Here is a 20,008-nt window from a genome sequence, read left to right as displayed (position 1 = left end):
CACTCAGTTTTAATATATCATGGAATTCCCCTAATAATGGCAATCAAGTCTCCGTCCCTGACTTTCGCTTGGCTGATTTCATAGGACTGAAAAATTACTTAGGTGGGCTTAACTGGAATGACCTGACTAAGGGTCAGGTAGGTGGTGATGGTTGCCGATATGATGCTTTCCAGGGCATAGTTCTAGCTGCTCAGTCAAATTATGTTCCAAATAGGGAAATCAGATCAAACAAAAATGATCCTAAATGGATGAACAATAGATTAAAATATCTGATTGGTCAAAAGAGAGGCATATATAGGCAAATCAAAAGAGGAGAGGGGCAATTAAGAAATCGATATATTCAGTTAAAGAGAGAAATAAAAAAGGGAATTAGAAAAGCAAAAAGAGATTATGAGGTTAAAGTTGCAAGAGAATCGAAGACTAACCCAAAAGGATTCTTTCAGGTATACAGAAGTAAGATCAGGGACAAGATAGGCCCACTCAAAAGTTCCTCGGGTCAGCTCACTGACAGTGATAAGGAAATGTGTAGAATTTTTAACACATACTTCCTCTCAGTTTTTACACAGGAGGATACCAGCGATATTCCAGTAATGATAAATTATGTAGAACAGGACGATAATAAACTGTGCACTATTAGGGTCACAAGTGACATGGTCCTTAGGCAAATAGATAAATTAAAACCTAACAAATCCCCAGGCCCTGATGAACTGTATGCAAGGGTTCTAAAGGAATGTAAAGAGGAGCTTAGCACACCTTTGGCTAATCTTTTCAACATATCACTACAAACTGGCATGGTGCCAGATAAGTGGAAAATGGCAAATGTGATACCTATTTTCAAAACAGGAGACAGGTCCTTAGCTTCGAACTATAGACCAATAAGCCTAACCTCCATAGTGGGAAAATTTATGAAATCAATAATTGCCGAGGCAGTTCGTAGCCACCTTGAAAAGCATAAATTAATCAACGAATCTCAGCATGGTTTTACAAAGGGGCGTTCCTGCCTTACGAATTTATTAACTTTTTTCACTAAGGTATTTGAGGAGGTAGATCATGGTAATGAATATGATATTGTGTATATGGACTTCAGTAAGGCTTTTGACAGGGTCCCACATCAGAGACTATTGAGGAAAATTAAAGCACATGGAATAGGAGGAGAAATTTTTTCCTGGATAGAGGCATGGTTGACAAATGGGCAGCAGAGAGTTTGCATAAATGGGGAGAAATCAGAGTGGGGAAGCGTCAGGAGCGGTGTTCCACAGGGGTCAGTGTTGGGCCCCCTGCTGTTCACAATCTACATAAACGACATAGATGAGGGCATAAAGAGCGACATCGGCAAGTTTGCCGATGACACCAAAACAGGCCGTCGAATTCATTCTGACGAGGACATTCGAGCACTCCAGGAAGATTTGAATAGACTGATGCAGTGGTCGGAGAAGTGGCAGATGCAGTTTAGTATAGACAAATGCAAAGTTCTAAATGTTGGACAGGACAATAACCATGCCACATATAAACTAAATAATGTAGATCTTAATATTACGGATTGCGAAAAAGATTTAGGAGTTCTGGTTAGCAGTAATCTGAAACCAAGACAACAGTGCATAAGTGTTCGCAATAAAGCTAATAGAATCCTTGGCTTCATATCAAGAAGCATAAATAATAGGAGTCCTCAGGTTGTTCTTCAACTCTATACATCCTTGGTTAGGCCTCATTTAGATTATGCTGCACAGTTTTGGTCACCGTATTACAGAATGGATATAAATTCTCTGGAAAATGTACAAAGGAGGATGACAAAGTTGATCCCATGTATCAGAAACCTTCCCTATGAGGATAGACTAAGGGCTCTGAAACTGCACTCTCTAGAAAGACGTAGAATTAGGGGGGATATGATTGAGGTGTATAAATGGAAGACAGGAATAAATAAAGGGGATGTAAATAGTGTGCTGAAAATATCTAGCCTAGACAGGACTCGCAGCAATGGTTTTAAGTTGGAAAAATTCAGATTCAGGAAGGATATAGGAAAGTACTGGTTTGGTAATAGAGTTGTGGATGAGTGGAACAAACTCCCAAGTACCGTTATAGAGGCCAGAACGTTGTGTAGCTTTAAAAATAGGTTGGATAAATACATGAGTAGATGTGGGTGGGTGTGAGTTAGACGTGATAGCTTGTGCTACCAGGTCGGTTGCCGTGTTCCTCCCTTAAGTCAATGTGACCTGACCTGACTAGGTTGGGTGCATTGGCTTAAGCCGGTAGGAGACTTGGACCTGCCTCGCATGGGCCAGTAGGCCTTCTGCAGTGTTCCTTCGTTCTTATGTTCTTATGTTCTTCTTATGAGGGAAGTACCGTGCCTGAGGGAAGTACCGTGCCTGAGGGAAGTACCGTGCCTGAGGGAAGTACCGTGCCTGAGAGAAGTACCGTGCCTGAGAGAAGTACCGTGCCTGAGAGAAGTACCATGCCTGAGAGAAGTACCGTGGCTGAGAGAAGTACCGTGCCTGAGAGAAGTACCGTGCCTGAGAGAAGTACCGTGCCTGAGGGAAGTACCGTACCTGAGAGAAGTACCGTACCTGAGAGAAGTACCGTGCCTGAGAGAAGTACCGTGCCTGAGAGAAGTACCGTGCCTGAGAGAAGTACCGTGCCTGAGAGAAGTACCGTACCTGAGAGAAGTACCGTACCTGAGAGAAGTACCGTGCCTGAGAGAAGTACCGTGCCTGAGAGAAGTACCGTGCCTGAGAGGAGTACCGTGCCTGAGAGAAGTACCGTGCCTGAGAGAAGTACCGTGCCTGAGAGAAGTACCGTGCCTGAGAGAAGTACCGTGCCTGAGAGAAGTACCGTGCCTGAGAGAAGTACCGTGCCTGAGAGAAGTACCGTGCCTGAGAGAAGTACCGTGCCTGAGAGAAGTACCGTGCCTGAGAGATGTAATCAGTCCATCACTGTTTAAGGGTGATGGACTGATTACATCGTCTTCAAGTATCTTCTGCTTCTATCAACTTTTCTGTACTCGACTGAAGAAGCCTACTGTTTAGGCGAAACGTTTCGAAATAAAGATACCTAACTGTTGCATATGTGTCGTACCTAACAACCTGTCGGTATTTTATACCATTTTAATGTTCAATATAGCTTGTAAAACTGTGACTATGGTGTAATATAAAGAAATATATTCACCTCTTACAAAACTGAAAAAAAACACTAATTATTCCGAGAAACTATTCCTTATAGAGGCAATAAACTAAAGAGATCATAAGTGTGAGGGCGAAACGTGCAATGTTTACTTTATCTTCTGCGTAAATATTTATGTCATTTATTTTTGATAACTCCACGCTCAAATTTACCTTGATGTATACGTCTTTCATTGGTTCTTTCGTAATACGTAAGTTTCCAACGTCTCCCTTCACTTGTAGATGTCTCTGAAAGCCTCCTTTACTTGAGAAGGTATCCTACTGATATATTTTTGACGCACATCCAGAGAGACACAATTTGTCTTTGAACACGAGCAAAAATCTTACAGCCCATACAATAGAGCGGAAAATAATGTAAGGGACCTGGGAGTAGTAATGTCTGAGGATCTCTCTTTCAAGGATCACAACAGTGCCACGATCGCACGTGCAAAGAAAATGATAGGATGGATAATGAGAACGTTCAAAACAAGAGATGCGAAGCCAATGATGATCCTTTTCAAATCACTTGTTCTCTCTAGGCTGGAATACTGCTGTACATTAACATCTCCATTCAAAGCAGGTGAAATCGCAGATCTAGAGAGTGTACATAGATCCTTTACTGCACGTATAAGTTCTGTCAAGCACCTTAACTACTGGGAACGCTTGGAAGCACTTGACTTGTACTCGTTGGAACGCAGGAGGGAGAGATATATTATAATCTACACTTGGAAAATCTTGGAAGGAATGGTCCCAAATCTGCACACAGAAATCACTCCCTACGAAATTAAAAGACTGGGCAGGCGATGCAAAATGCCCCCAATAAAAAGTAGGGGCGCCATTGGTACACTAAGGGAAAACACCATAAGTGTCCGGGGCCCAAAACTGTTTAACAGCCTCCCATCAAGCATCAGGGGAATTACCTATAAACCCCTGGCTGCCTTCAAGAGAGAGCTGGACAGATACCTAAAGCCAGTGCCGGATCAGCCGGGCTGTGGCTCGTACGTTGGACTGCTTGCGGCCAGCAGTAACAGCCTAGTTGATCAGGCCCTGATCCATCGGGAGGCCTGGTCATGGACCTGGCCACGGGGGCGTTGATCCCCGGAATAACCTCCAGGTAACCTCCAGGTAACCTCGAGGTAACCTCGAGGTAACCTCCAGGTAACCTCCAGGTAACCTCCAGGTAACCTTAGTCAGATGTTTTAAATGGTTGCTTAATACCTACTAACTCTAAATAATTATTATGCAGAACTCTCTTATCTCATCATTAATACCTGCAGAGGTCTCACATATAAGTTAATTCTACAGTGATTACACATCTAATTTATTTCTGCGGAAGTCACATTGCATTTCAGTATCACCTGCAATATCATCTGCTTTCCTTTATGACTTCAAGATCTTGAAAACGTATTCTTTTCTTTTTCAGGCGTGATCCAAGGGGCCAGTGAGCTTCCCTCCACCATGGAGCTGTACCCATCACTAGCAATCATCACGGGCGTGGTGGGCGGCATACTGGTAGTATTCGTGGTGATTATAGTGGTCATGGTGGTCCGACGCCCACGGAGGGTTATCCAGGGGCGACTCAATCCAAGCGTCTCCAATCTTCATGTGTTGAAGAAAGATGAGAGCAACAGTAGTCGTCCAGATGTTGATGAAAAAGACCCTGATGTTATACCAGACACGAGAGGTGAGTATTGCGGCGGCACCTGACGTAGGGAATATTGAAGTTCTGATTTGGAATCTTGGAAGTGTTAGAGTAGTAAAAGCGATTTGTTTTCTTGTACGGTACCAAGAAGAGGCTGTGGGCGTAGGTAAGTTGAGCCCATGACTGCTGAGTAGATGTGCAGACCAGCAAGCAGCATCTCTAACTCGCATCTGTCAGCACTGCTCAGTACAGCTTAAATGGCCTTCTCTGTAGAAAGAGACAAATGTAGTCCTTGTTCAGGAAGAGAAGAGCAGAGCGGAAATCAGACCAGTGTCACTCCTGTCAATCACTGGCAAGATTCTTGAGACAATAATCTCAAGGCAGATGACAGCGTTTCTCGACTGACTACCACTCGCTTCTTTATGACCGTCAATATAGCTTCAGAAAAGGTCACTCTGCTGCTGGTCTGCTGTTAAACCTTTCCACTAAGTGACACCAGATACTGGATGAATCCAAAGTCAGCTGCGTAACAGCAGTGGATATTGTTGGAGCTTTCAGCCGAGTATGACACAAGGGACTCTTGGCAAAACTGCAGCACTGGAATTCGCCGGCTCTACACTATGCCTCAATGGGATAGTCAACAATACAAGTGCAAGTGTTCCACAAGAAGTGTGCTTGGGCCAATGTTAAGGAATGCATACTTCAATGATCTCCATCTCATCTCAGAACCCCATGCATATGAAGACGACTGTACCCTGATATTTACTTAACCAAGAGTGGAAATGCCAGCTGCTCGACGTTGCACCAATCACCAACTTCCAGCAATATCATGCTGAAATATATATATATATATATATATATATATATATATATATATATATATATATATATATATATATATATATATATATATATATATATATATATATATATATATATATATATATATATATATATATATATATATATATGCAAAACAACCACTCTGAAAGAATAGAGAAATTCCAAGCGCTTTCGTGACTACTCACATTATCAAGGAACTATGAAAGTAAAGCATCCAAGGAAGCTATATAAGGGGTCTGGTCGGCACCTCACTATCAGATCCCACAACGGTTTAAACACGTGACGCGCGGCGAGCCAACTTGGAAAGGTCCTTGGCACAACTCACCCCACAAACTATTCTACCCAAGAAATAAGAAATTTTAAAGATTATTTGTCCAGTGTATTATTAAATTCTTCCCAAATTCTATTAATTATAAATGGATCTAATTTATATAAACCAAAGGAAATATTCATATTATTGTCAAAACTGCTTTTTATGAAACAAGATTCAATTATATTCCTGTCGACCATGGACTTGCTTGATACTACTTTCTCAACTTTTTGAAAATCAATTGGATGGTTAAAATCTCTTACATGAATAAATAGAGCATTGGAATCTTGTCCAGTTCTAATGCTATATTTATGTTGTTTTAATCTTAGTTCGAGATTTTTACCAGTTTGACCGTAATAAACTTTATCGCAAATTTTACAAGGAATCTTATAGACACATCCATCAGCATTTTGGGGGGAATTCTTTATCAAAAGTTTTTTTACTGTATCGAGATTTTTGAATACAACTTTAATATTAAAAGTCTTAAGAAGAGAAGGCATATCAACCAAGTTTTCATGGTAAGGGAGAACCAACATATTTTTATTTGAATAAGGCTGGTTGTCCCTTTTTGGATTGTAAAAAGTATTTCTGGCAACTTTAAAAGATTTATCAATTACATTTCTTGGGTATTTTAAATCATTACCTATTTCATAAATTTTGGATATTTCCTCATCTATGAACTCAGGACTACAAATTCGTAAAGCTCTCAGAAACATTGATGAGAAAACAGACAGTTTGACTCTATCTTGATGCGAGGAATAATAGTGGACATAGGAACAGTTATTAGTAGGTTTTCTGTAAATTTTAAATTTGAATTCATTATTACCCTTAATAATTAAAACATCTAGAAAAGGCAATGAGTTATTTTCTTCAAACTCAACAGTAAAGTTTATTGAATGGGCTAAGCTATTTAATTTTCCAAGGAAATGGTATATATCTACATTTTTGGGCATAAGACACAAAATATCATCAACATATCTGAACCATTTAGCTCTATTAGGGAGGATTGTGTTAAGTAACCTTGTTTCAAAAAATTCCATGTATAGGTTACTAAGAACAGGTGAAAGAGGATTTCCCATTGCCATACCAAACTTCTGAGTGTAAAATTTATCATTAAATACAAATTTTGCATCAACAATGCAAAGTTTAATAAGTTTAATGATAGTAGGAACTGGCAATGGTAAATCATAGTTAACGAGTTCTTCAGATGAGAAACTTAATAAATCATCAACAGGAACTTTCGTAAACAAGGAAGTAACATCAAAACTAACCATGTTAAAATCATTTAGGTCAGTCAAGGAGCTTAATTTATCAACCAAGTCTATGTTGTTTTTAACATTAAAGTTAGAAATTTTGCCAACAATAGGGCTCAAAATATCAACAAGCCATTTGGATAATTTATATGAAACTGACCCTATGGAGCTAATAATTGGTCTGACTGGATTCCCTGGTTTGTGTGTTTTTATTAGTCCATACATGTAAGGCAAAGATGGATTAGTGGAAGTAAATTGTTTGACTAATTCATCTTTGCCTTTCAGTAGAAGTTTTATTGTTTTATTGAAATTGCTGTTAACGGTTTCTAGGGGATTTTTCCTAAGTTTAGAATAGGTTTCAGTATCATCTAAGAGATTATTCATTTTTTCTTGGTAATCATTTTCTTTCATAATTACTATTGCATTTATTTTGTCTGCTTTAGTAAGGCGCAAATTTTTATTGTTATTAAGTGTATCATAAGACTTAAAGAATCTTTGAGGGCAATTGGGAATGTTTGGTTTTAACATAGAGCTATATACCATTCCTTTACTAATATTAATTTCATCAGAGGATAAATCAGAAAATTTCTCAAAGTTACAAAAGGCTTTTGCAATTTCAACATTATTAAGTTTTTTTGAAGTTGCAAAACTTAGGCCAAAACCTAGAGCAGCAGTTGTATGTTTGTCTAAAATTTCATCTGATAAGTTAATTACAAAATTGTTATTAGCATGCTTTGTCCAATCACTATTTTCAATTAAAATGTCTAATTTTCTTTGTAGTTTGCTCTTGAGTTCGTTACAAATTCTTCTGAGTTTATTATAGCAATGATCCAACATACTGTGTTTCCATTCTGATGGAATGGCCTGATTAAAAGAGTATTTTTTGTTTCTCAATATTTTGAATGCTTCCTTCTCCTGTATTTTAGTTATTTCAATATGTTTCTGAAGAATAATTCTCATAAAATCATCAAAAGGACGATCTCTCATGTCAAGGAGTCTATTGGGTAAAAGAGACTTGGGCAGAACTTGTTCATTTAAACAATTTTTTAAGAAATTAAGTCGAATTTTTAACTTGTGGGACTTGATCAGTGCAGAAGAAAACTGTGAAACAAAAGATATATGATTAGGAAAGTTTATCGAGAACATTCTGAAGAGTCGTGTGGTATCCATTAATGCAATAAGATCACAGTAAACAGGTGATTTCAGAATATGCAAAACAACCACTCTGAAAGAATAGAGAAATTCCAAGCGCTTTCGTGACTACTCACATTATCAAGGAACTATGAAAGTAAAGCATCCAAGGAAGCTATATAAGGGGTCTGGTCGGCACCTCACTATCAGATCCCACAACGGTTTAAACACGTGACGCGCGGCGAGCCAACTTGGAAAGGTCCTTGGCACAACTCACCCCACAAACTATTCTACCCAAGAAATAAGAAATTTTAAAGATTATTTGTCCAGTGTATTATTAAATTCTTCCCAAATTCTATTAATTATAAATGGATCTAATTTATATAAACCAAAGGAAATATTCATATTATTGTCAAAACTGCTTTTTATGAAACAAGATTCAATTATATTCCTGTCGACCATGGACTTGCTTGATACTACTTTCTCAACTTTTTGAAAATCAATTGGATGGTTAAAATCTCTTACATGAATAAATAGAGCATTGGAATCTTGTCCAGTTCTAATGCTATATTTATGTTGTTTTAATCTTAGTTCGAGATTTTTACCAGTTTGACCGTAATAAACTTTATCGCAAATTTTACAAGGAATCTTATAGACACATCCATCAGCATTTTGGGGGGAATTCTTTATCAAAAGTTTTTTTACTGTATCGAGATTTTTGAATACAACTTTAATATTAAAAGTCTTAAGAAGAGAAGGCATATCAACCAAGTTTTCATGGTAAGGGAGAACCAACATATTTTTATTTGAATAAGGCTGGTTGTCCCTTTTTGGATTGTAAAAAGTATTTCTGGCAACTTTAAAAGATTTATCAATTACATTTCTTGGGTATTTTAAATCATTACCTATTTCATAAATTTTGGATATTTCCTCATCTATGAACTCAGGACTACAAATTCGTAAAGCTCTCAGAAACATTGATGAGAAAACAGACAGTTTGACTCTATCTTGATGCGAGGAATAATAGTGGACATAGGAACAGTTATTAGTAGGTTTTCTGTAAATTTTAAATTTGAATTCATTATTACCCTTAATAATTAAAACATCTAGAAAAGGCAATGAGTTATTTTCTTCAAACTCAACAGTAAAGTTTATTGAATGGGCTAAGCTATTTAATTTTCCAAGGAAATGGTATATATCTACATTTTTGGGCATAAGACACAAAATATCATCAACATATCTGAACCATTTAGCTCTATTAGGGAGGATTGTGTTAAGTAACCTTGTTTCAAAAAATTCCATGTATAGGTTACTAAGAACAGGTGAAAGAGGATTTCCCATTGCCATACCAAACTTCTGAGTGTAAAATTTATCATTAAATACAAATTTTGCATCAACAATGCAAAGTTTAATAAGTTTAATGATAGTAGGAACTGGCAATGGTAAATCATAGTTAACGAGTTCTTCAGATAAGAAACTTAATAAATCATCAACAGGAACTTTCGTAAACAAGGAAGTAACATCAAAACTAACCATGTTAAAATCATTTAGGTCAGTCAAGGAGCTTAATTTATCAACAAAGTCTATGTTGTTTTTAACATTAAAGTTAGAAATTTTGCCAACAATAGGGCTCAAAATAATCTCTTAGATGATACTGAAACCTATTCTAAACTTAGGAAAAATCCCCTAGAAACCGTTAACAGCAATTTCAATAAAACAATAAAACTTCTACTGAAAGGCAAAGATGAATTAGTCAAACAATTTACTTCCACTAATCCATCTTTGCCTTACATGTATGGACTAATAAAAACACACAAACCAGGGAATCCAGTCAGACCAATTATTAGCTCCATAGGGTCAGTTTCATATAAATTATCCAAATGGCTTGTTGATATTTTGAGCCCTATTGTTGGCAAAATTTCTAACTTTAATGTTAAAAACAACATAGACTTGGTTGATAAATTAAGCTCCTTGACTGACCTAAATGATTTTAACATGGTTAGTTTTGATGTTACTTCCTTGTTTACGAAAGTTCCTGTTGATGATTTATTAAGTTTCTTATCTGAAGAACTCGTTAACTATGATTTACCATTGCCAGTTCCTACTATCATTAAACTTATTAAACTTTGCATTGTTGATGCAAAATTTGTATTTAATGATAAATTTTACACTCAGAAGTTTGGTATGGCAATGGGAAATCCTCTTTCACCTGTTCTTAGTAACCTATACATGGAATTTTTTGAAACAAGGTTACTTAACACAATCCTCCCTAATAGAGCTAAATGGTTCAGATATGTTGATGATATTTTGTGTCTTATGCCCAAAAATGTAGATATATACCATTTCCTTGGAAAATTAAATAGCTTAGCCCATTCAATAAACTTTACTGTTGAGTTTGAAGAAAATAACTCATTGCCTTTTCTAGATGTTTTAATTATTAAGGGTAATAATGAATTCAAATTTAAAATTTACAGAAAACCTACTAATAACTGTTCCTATGTCCACTATTACTCCTCGCATCAAGATAGAGTCAAACTGTCTGTTTTCTCATCAATGTTTCTGAGAGCTTTACGAATTTGTAGTCCTGAGTTCATAGATGAGGAAATATCCAAAATTTATGAAATAGGTAATGATTTAAAATACCCAAGAAATGTAATTGATAAATCTTTTAAAGTTGCCAGAAATACTTTTTACAATCCAAAAAGGGACAACCAGCCTTATTCAAATAAAAATATGTTGGTTCTCCCTTACCATGAAAACTTGGTTGATATGCCTTCTCTTCTTAAGACTTTTAATATTAAAGTTGTATTCAAAAATCTCGATACAGTAAAAAAACTTTTGATAAAGAATTCCCCCCAAAATGCTGATGGATGTGTCTATAAGATTCCTTGTAAAATTTGCGATAAAGTTTATTACGGTCAAACTGGTAAAAATCTCGAACTAAGATTAAAACAACATAAATATAGCATTAGAACTGGACAAGATTCCAATGCTCTATTTATTCATGTAAGAGATTTTAACCATCCAATTGATTTTAAAAAGTTGAGAAAGTAGTATCAAGCAAGTCCATGGTCGACAGGAATATAATTGAATCTTGTTTCATAAAAAGCAGTTTTGACAATAATATGAATATTTCCTTTGGTTTATATAAATTAGATCCATTTATAATTAATAAAATTTGGGAAGAATTTAATAATACACTGGACAAATAATCTTTAAAATTTCTTATTTCTTGGGTAGAATAGTTTGTGGGGTGAGTTGTGCCAAGGACCTTTCCAAGTTGGCTCGCCGCGCGTCACGTGTTTAAACCGTTGTGGGATCTGATAGTGAGGTGCCGACCAGACCCCTTATATAGCTTCCTTGGATGCTTTACTTTCATAGTTCCTTGATAATGTGAGTAGTCACGAAAGCGCTTGGAATTTCTCTATTCTTTCAGAGTGGTTGTTTTGCATATTCTGAAATCACCTGTTTACTGTGATCTTATTGCATATATATATATATGTCGTGCCGACTATGTAAAACTGGTCAATTAGCAAGAACTCATTTAAAATTAAGTCCTTTCTAAAATTTTCTTTTATACGTTTAAAGATATATTTTTTTCATTAATATTGATGTAAAAATTTACAATTTTGCACCAAAAGGAACTTAGAAAACTTACCTAACCTTATTATAACAAACGCAATTTATTTTAGCCTAACCCAACTAAATATATTTTAGATTTGTTTGCAGTAATTTAATACTAAACAAACACAGTGAAATATATTTTTTTCGTTAGATTCAGAATGATTTTGGCGAAATTATTACATACACAAATTTTCACTTGTCCTGTATGGCAAGATGAACGTTGCTATTTAAGCCAAGATCGCAAGTTCTGCCTATTCGGCACGACATATATATATATATATATATATATATATATATATATATATATATATATATATATATATATATATATATAAGAACATAAGAACATAAGATAGAAGCAACACTGCAACAGGCCTACTGGCCTATGCGAGGCCGCTCCATTTCTCCGACCGGTTTAAGCCAATGCCTTGGCCCAGTGAGGTCAGACACGTCACTTAAGGGAGGAGCACGGCATCCGACCTAGTAGCACAAGCTAGTCAGATCCAACTCACATCCACCCACACCCACTCATGTATTTGTCCAACTTATTTTTAAAACTACACAAGGTCTTAGCGTCTATGACGGTACTCGGGAGTTTGTTCCACTCATCCACAACTCTATTACCAAACCAGTACTTACCTATATCCTTCCTGAATCTGAATTTTTCCAATTTAACACCATTTCTGAGAGTCCTGTCTAAGTTAGATATTTTTAGCACGCTATTTACATCCCCTTTATTAATTCCTGTTTTCCATTTATAAACATCAATCATGTCCCCCCTAATTCTACGCCTTTCTAGAGAGTGCAGGTTCAGGGCTCTCAATCTATCCTCACAGGGAAGATTTCTGATACATGGGATCAACTTTGTCATCCTCCTTTGTACTTTTTCCAGTGCATTTATATCCATTCTGTAATACGGTGACCAAAACAGTGCAGCATAGTCTAAATGAGGCCTAATCAAAGATATAAAGAGTTGATGAACATCCTGAGGACTTCTATTATTTATACTTCTTGCTATGAAGTCAAGGATTGTGCTAGTTATATTGCGAACACTAATGCACTGTTATCTTGGTTTTAAATTACTACTAACCAGAACTCCTAAATCCTTTTCGCAATCCGTGACATTAAGATCTACATTATTTAGTTTATATGTGGCATGGTTATTTTCCTGTCCAACATTTAGAACTTTGCATTTGTTTATATTAAACTGCATCTGCCACTTCTCCGACCACTGCATCAGTCTATTTAAATCATCCTGAAGTGCTTCAATGTCCTCATTAGAACGAGCTGAATGGCCTATTTTGGTGTCATCAGCAAATTTGCTTATGTCACTCTTTATTCCCTCATCTATGCCATTTATGTAGATTGTGAACAACAAGGGGCCCAACACTGACCTCTGTGGAACACCACTTGTGATGTGCCCCCATTCTGATTTCTCCCCATTTATGCAAACTCTCTGATGCCTATTCGTCAACCGTGCCTCAATCCAGGAAAAATTTCTCCTCCTATACCGTGTGCCTTAAGTTTCCTCAATAGCCTCTGATGTGGAACTCTATCGAAATATTCAATACCATGATCTACCTCCTCAAATACATTAGTGAAGAAAGTTAGTAAATTCGTAAGACAGGAACACCCCTCTGTAAAACCGTGCTGAGATTCATTAATCAGTTTATGCCTTTCGAGATGGCTACGAATTGCTTCGGCAATTACTGATTCCAAAAATTTTCCCATTATGGAGGTAAGGCTTATTGGTCTATAGTTTGAAGCTATGGACCTGTCACCTGCCTTGAAAATACGTATTACATTTGTCATTTTCCAATTGTCAGGCACTATGCCAGTTTGTAGTGTTATGGTGAAAAGATTAGCCAAAGGTATGCTAAGTTCCTCTTTGCATTCCTTTAACACTCATGCAAACAGTTCATCAGGGCCTGGGGATTTGTTAGGTTTTAATTTCTCTATTTGTCTGAGGACTATGTCACTAGTTACCGCAGTCGTACATAGTTTATCGTCCTGTTCTACATAATTTACTATTTTCTGGAATGTCGCTAGAATCTTCCTGAGTAAAAACTGAGAGGAAGTAAGTATTGAAAATTTCACACATATCCTTATCACTGTCAGAGATCTGACCTGAGTTACTTTTAAGTGGGCCTGTTGTGTCCCTAATCTTCTGTATACCTGAAAGAACCCTTTTGGGTTAGTCTTCGAGTCCCTTGCGACCTTAGCCTCATAATCCATTTTTGCTTTTCTTATTCCTTTTTTTTTATTTCTCTCTTTAATTGAATATATTGATTTCTTAACTGCCCATCCCTTCTTTTGATACGCCTATTTATGCTTCTCTTTTGACCAAATAGATGTTTTAATCCATTGTTCATTCCTTTGGGATCATTTTTGTTAGATCTAATTTCCCTACTCGGAACAAAAGTTGTCTGGGCAGCTAGAACTATTCTCTGAAAAATGTCATATTGGCAACCAACACTAGCTACCTGACCCATAGTCAGGACATCCCAATTTAGTCCACTCAGATAATTTTTCAGTCCCATGAAATAGTCGAAGTGAAAGTCTGGGACAGATATTTATTGCAGTTATCCGGGTAACTCCATGATATATTGAAACTACGTTATTTGTGATCACTTTCCCCTAGCTCATCATTAACCTCAAGATTATTAACTAGTGATTCTTTGTTGGCAAGAACCAAGTCAAGTAGATTGCTTCCTCTTGTTGATTCTGTAACAAACTGTTTTAAATAGCAATCCTGAACCGTATCAAGAAAGTCACTAGACTCAAGATTTCCTGTCACATTGTTCCAATCAATTTGTCTAAAGTTAAAATCTCCCATTAACACTACATTTTCATTTCTAGATGCCTTATGAATTTCGTCACATAGCAGCTTACTACACTCTCTATCAAGGTGTGGGGGCCTATAAATCACATTCAAAATTAACTTTTGACGACCCTTGAGAAACTGTAGCAAAACAGATTCTGTGTTCGATGTTTCTAATCTTATATCTTGTCTAACACAACAATTTAAATTATCTCTGACATACATCGCCACTCCACTACCCTTCCTGTTGACCCTATCAGTATGGAATAGTTTATAACCCTGTATGTTGCATTCAGAGGGCATTTCTCTATCTTTCAAGTGGAACCAGGTCTCTGTTATAGCAATAATATCCACATTACCTACACTTACAAGTAATCTTAGCTAATGTATCTTAGATTCCTACTGTTTGTATAGCTAATCACTCGTTGCCCTCTACTATCTCTTTTTGTTTGTTGAGCATTTGATTTGCCTTTACTAGCAACTTTATTTTGAATATTGTCTTTTAAACATATCCCTGAGGTATCCTGGTTATATCTGCTGTTTTCAACCCTAATGCTGCAACCTGACTGTCTCCCACAGACACCCATACCTCTATAATGTATCAGTTTTAAGTCTTACATGAGTCATTAATGACCCCCTCAATCGAATTGGCTAATGCAACCACTCCAGCCCCAGAGAGATGAACCCCATCCCTTGCATACATATCATGCTTGCCATAGAATATGTCCCAGTTATCAATGAATGGGATTGCAAGTTCCTTGCAGTACCTATCTTGCCAGAAATTTATACCAATTGCCCTAGACATCCATTCATTGCCCACTTCCCTTCTAGGGAAGATGCTACACATGATTGGGATCCCTCCCTTAGACCTGACTTCATCTATGGCTGATGTATACTTATCCAGCAGCTCCTGTCTCCTGCCATTCCCGATGTCATTTCCACCAGCACTAAGACAGATAATGGGCTTGTTGCCATTGGCCGACATAATATTATACAATCTGTTGACTATGTCACCAACACCAGCTCCTGGGAGACACACCCCTCTCTCTGAGAATCTCCCACAATCAGAATATTCTTATCTTGATATGCAGGGGAGTCAGTGGTACCTTTAATTTCACTAACCACTGAAGTACACTCCTCCTGGAGAAGAAAGAATCGATTTCCTACCTTCACATCTCTGTTGACCTTCCTTATCATCCTTCTTCCTGAATTGTGAACCACTTGCTACTTAAAGCGGCTGCCACTCTCCAAATCATTGCTGGTAACTTTTTCTTCCTCACCAGCTACCATCATCCCACGCTCACTCCTTAACCCATCTAGACGAAGCTTCAGCCTCCTGTTTTCGTCCTGAAGAAGTGGAATGTCTTTCTTCAACACTTTAACCTGAGATTTTAAAACAGTACAACAAGCCATGGTGCTAGGTAACACACCATGCTATTCCCAGACAGCTTAGGACAGGTATGACCACACGTGACCACTGACCTCAGCGTATAAGTATATATATATATATATATATATATATATATATATATATATATATATATATATATATATATATATATATATATATATATATATATATATATATATATATATATATATATATATATATATATATATATATATATATATATATATATATATATATATATATATATATATATATATATATATATATATATAAAGATGGGGTCCACCTCTGGTGTGTAAATTGTGGGACCCATAGCCTCGGAGAAGTGGATAAAAAGGCTTCAAGGAAGAATATTTGGTGAAATCGCAGATCTAGAGAGTATACAGAGATCCTTTACTGCACGTATAAGTTCTGTCAAGCACCTTAACTACTGGGAACGCTTGCAAGCACTTGACTTGTACTCGTCGGAACGCAGGAGGAAGAGATATATCATAATCTACACTTGGAAAATCTTGGAAGGAATGGTCCCAAATCTGCACACAGAAATCACTCCCTACGAAAGTAAAAGACTGGGCAGGCGATGCAAAATGCCCCCAATAAAAAGTAGGGGCGCCATTGGTACACTAAGGGAAAACACCATAAGTGTCCGGGGCCCAAGACTGTTTAACAGCCTCCCATCAAGCATTAGGGGAATTGCCAATAAACCCCTGGCTGCCTTCAAGAGAGAGCTGGACAGATACCTAAAGTCAGTGCCGGATCAGCCGGGCTGTGGCTCGTACGTTGGACTGCGTGCGGCCAGCAGTAACAGCCTAGTTGATCAGGCCCTGATCCATCGGGAGGTCTGGTCATGGACCGGGCCGCGGGGGCGTTGATCCCCGGAATAACCTCCAGGTATGGCGCCTCCACTGTAAATTTTTAACATACATGGCGCCTCCACTGTGTTTAATAAATATGGTGCCTCAGGTATTAGTTTTAACAGATTTGGTGTTTACATTGTGTATTTTGTAATATGGTGACCTAGTGTGATTATTTTTTTACCAGATATAAAGTGTAACTTGGATATCTCCTTAATTGAAATTCCCTCTTGATAAATTTCAATGAATTAAGTACGGAGCTCGGTATGTTGAATTATAACCTTCACAAACTGAAAATAACATTAGTGTTTGAAAATATTGTGCTCACATTCACCCAATTGACTTTATACATAGAAATACGTAATAAAACTATTACCTAATGATTCTTAAACTAGTCATTAGTTTGCCTGAGATACTCCAATATAGGAACTTTAACAGAAACTACGAATCGTGCCAAGACAAAATCCTTCTCACTGCTAAATTTACGAACTGTAATGCAGTTACCGAGCCTTAACATCAGCATGCTCCATAACCTGTACCAATATAGTCTGAATTAATCTTAATCTCCCCGACAAGCCTAGCCGGGGAGACTAGTATTTTATCATGTGCAAACCACACATTGTAACAAATATTCTGTAATATGTAAACACCGCACTGTAATCTTTATAGAGAATAAACTTGATTGATTGATTGATTGTTTTTTTTATTAAGCAAAATGGTTTCAACAATTATTATTTTTTATTAATATACTCAACAATATAAAGGTACAATACCGTGACTGGAACAATAAGCAAATGCTCGCACATTAACTTTCTATGTGAGAGAATCTATGTATTTACTAAAATATAGTTCCAGTGCAGTATTGTTAACTATAAAATATTTATACAGAGTATATAAAGTATGTTCTTTTATTTTCCGTACACAGTACTGGCCGGGAGAGTGGAGCCAGCAGTCTCCTGTGAGGAACACAGTGAACTGACGAACCCGGAGGCCTCCCGGACACCTCCTCGCACTCATGACGCACTTTGTCCCTTACATTTAGGTAGGAGACGCTATAGTGTATTCTCTCTCTTCTCTGTAGTGTATATACAATGGGAGATTTATGTACACATGTTTTTTCAAATCCTATTTTAAGTATTAAGTTTTGACTTGTACCTACCATGTTAAATTTAGGCTAGTAATGATCCTTTTACGGTTGATATGGACAGTAATCTGAATATATTACGAACTTCAGTTCTCACCCGCCTCGTGGTAAGCAAAAACCCATGACACTTTATACCACACAGTCCTTAACAATGGCTGGATGCGCCATTGTTAAGGATTGTGTGGTCTAGTAGTCTAAATTATTATTATTATAACCAAAAAGAAGCGCTAAGCCACAAGGGCTATACAGCTAGTAGTCTAAAGAGTCATGCATTTTCGCTTACCATGAGTCGGACCAAAACAGCATAGGTTCGACTCCTTGGTTAGTGCAGTGTTGTTATTGATCAATACCACTTGTTCGTGGGTAAAATAATATAATATACTCCTCGTTGTACTAGTACACCAAACAGGGAGTAGAATGAAATTAGCCTAGTGGCATCCACACAGAGCTGGAGTAGAGCTGGATGCGCTACTCTGAAGGATTGCGTAGTCCCGTGGATTAAGGCGTCATGAGTTTTCGCCTACCATGAGGCAGGCCAAAGCTGTATGGGTTCGACTCCTTGGCTAGTCACAGTGTTGTTAATGATCGAGCCCGAGTTATTTTATTCCACCTCGTGGAAATCCAGCCAAAATCCACGACACTCTAATCACTGAGCCATCAGTGCTACAAACATCAGTACCCTGATGCGAGGACATGTGTGGCTGTGGTAACTCAGAACAAATTTCATCCTTCTTCTCCCGTCTGAAGCAGCAGTCTTCACAAGGAGTACACATATTAATGCATCCACAAACTAGAGGTTTCAAGTAATTAACAATATTGCAACTGGCCTGGGATCGGACCTGCGTTATTTTAGCCCACCTTATGGGAAGCCATCCATGATCCACAACACTAAGCACTGGCTGGATTCTCACAGGAAGGGCTAAAATAACATGGGCTCGATCTTCTGCATCAATATATAGACTGCTCCTAAAGACTGGTATTCCAAGCGGGAGTAGAATGAATCTAGATCGGAACTTACCATAGCTAAGTATGTGACGCATTAGAAAACATGCCTAGTGTTACTGGGCAGCTGATGTTTGTAGCACTGATGGTTCAGTGATTAGTGTGTTATGAATTTTGGCTGACATTCCATGATGTGGGATAAAATAACACGGGTTCAATTTCCAGTCAGTTATGATATTTTTGTTAAATAACAAACACCCAGGGAGGCAGTAGCGTCCTGCCAAAGTTGTGTGAAATGGAAACCTGTAATTGTTTTACACAATGGAAGGATTGAGGGCATCTTTTAGTTTTGGTTTCATAAACATGCAAGAAAACAGGTATATGTAGCCGGTTATGTGTACACACCATCTGAATCTTCTTGTTTTCTTAATATTCCTTGTTCTTATTGATTCGTTTTCATCTCAAGGGGAAGTGGAAAAGAATCTTTCCTCCGTAAGCCATGCGTGTCATCAGAAGCGACTAAAATGCTGGGAGCAAGGGCCTAATAACCTCTTCTATATAACTTACTAAAAATAATAAGAAAAGCATTAAGTTGGGATGCTTGAGTGTGCGCGGTTGTAGCGCAGATGAAAAGGAAGAGATGACCCACACTGTTATGAATTTATCTATTACTCTTCGACTACCACTCAATTATTCCTTGACTCGCAGTCTCTCACTCTCTCTTTGAGCAGCACTCTTGTCTCTCCTAGAGTAATGCTGTCAGTACTTAAGTAGTGATGTCTCTCTCCTGAGGTAGTACTCTCTCTCTCCTGAGGCAGTACTCTGTCTCTCCTGAGGTAGTACTCTGTCTCTCCTGAGGTAGTACTCTGTCTCTCCTGAGG

At 37.5% G+C, this 20,008-nt stretch overlaps 1 protein-coding gene across 1 annotated transcript in view; it reads left to right on the top strand.

The window, feature by feature from the left end:
* Positions 1 to 20,008, top strand: part of LOC128689900 (nephrin-like) — a 919,379-nt gene that overhangs the window by 893,783 nt on the left and 5,588 nt on the right. The window contains exons 13-14 of the mRNA XM_070088696.1: positions 4,576 to 4,836; positions 17,967 to 18,083. Coding sequence (XP_069944797.1) covers positions 4,576 to 4,836; positions 17,967 to 18,083 — 378 coding nt within the window. The remainder of the gene's footprint in view (positions 1 to 4,575; positions 4,837 to 17,966; positions 18,084 to 20,008) is intronic.

This window comes from Cherax quadricarinatus, chromosome 25 (genome assembly GCF_038502225.1).
Source record: "Cherax quadricarinatus isolate ZL_2023a chromosome 25, ASM3850222v1, whole genome shotgun sequence".
NCBI classification, from domain to species: Eukaryota; Metazoa; Arthropoda; class Malacostraca; order Decapoda; family Parastacidae; genus Cherax; species Cherax quadricarinatus.
Note: the sequence above shows the minus strand (reverse complement) of the source record. Positions and strands in the feature narration are given on the sequence as shown.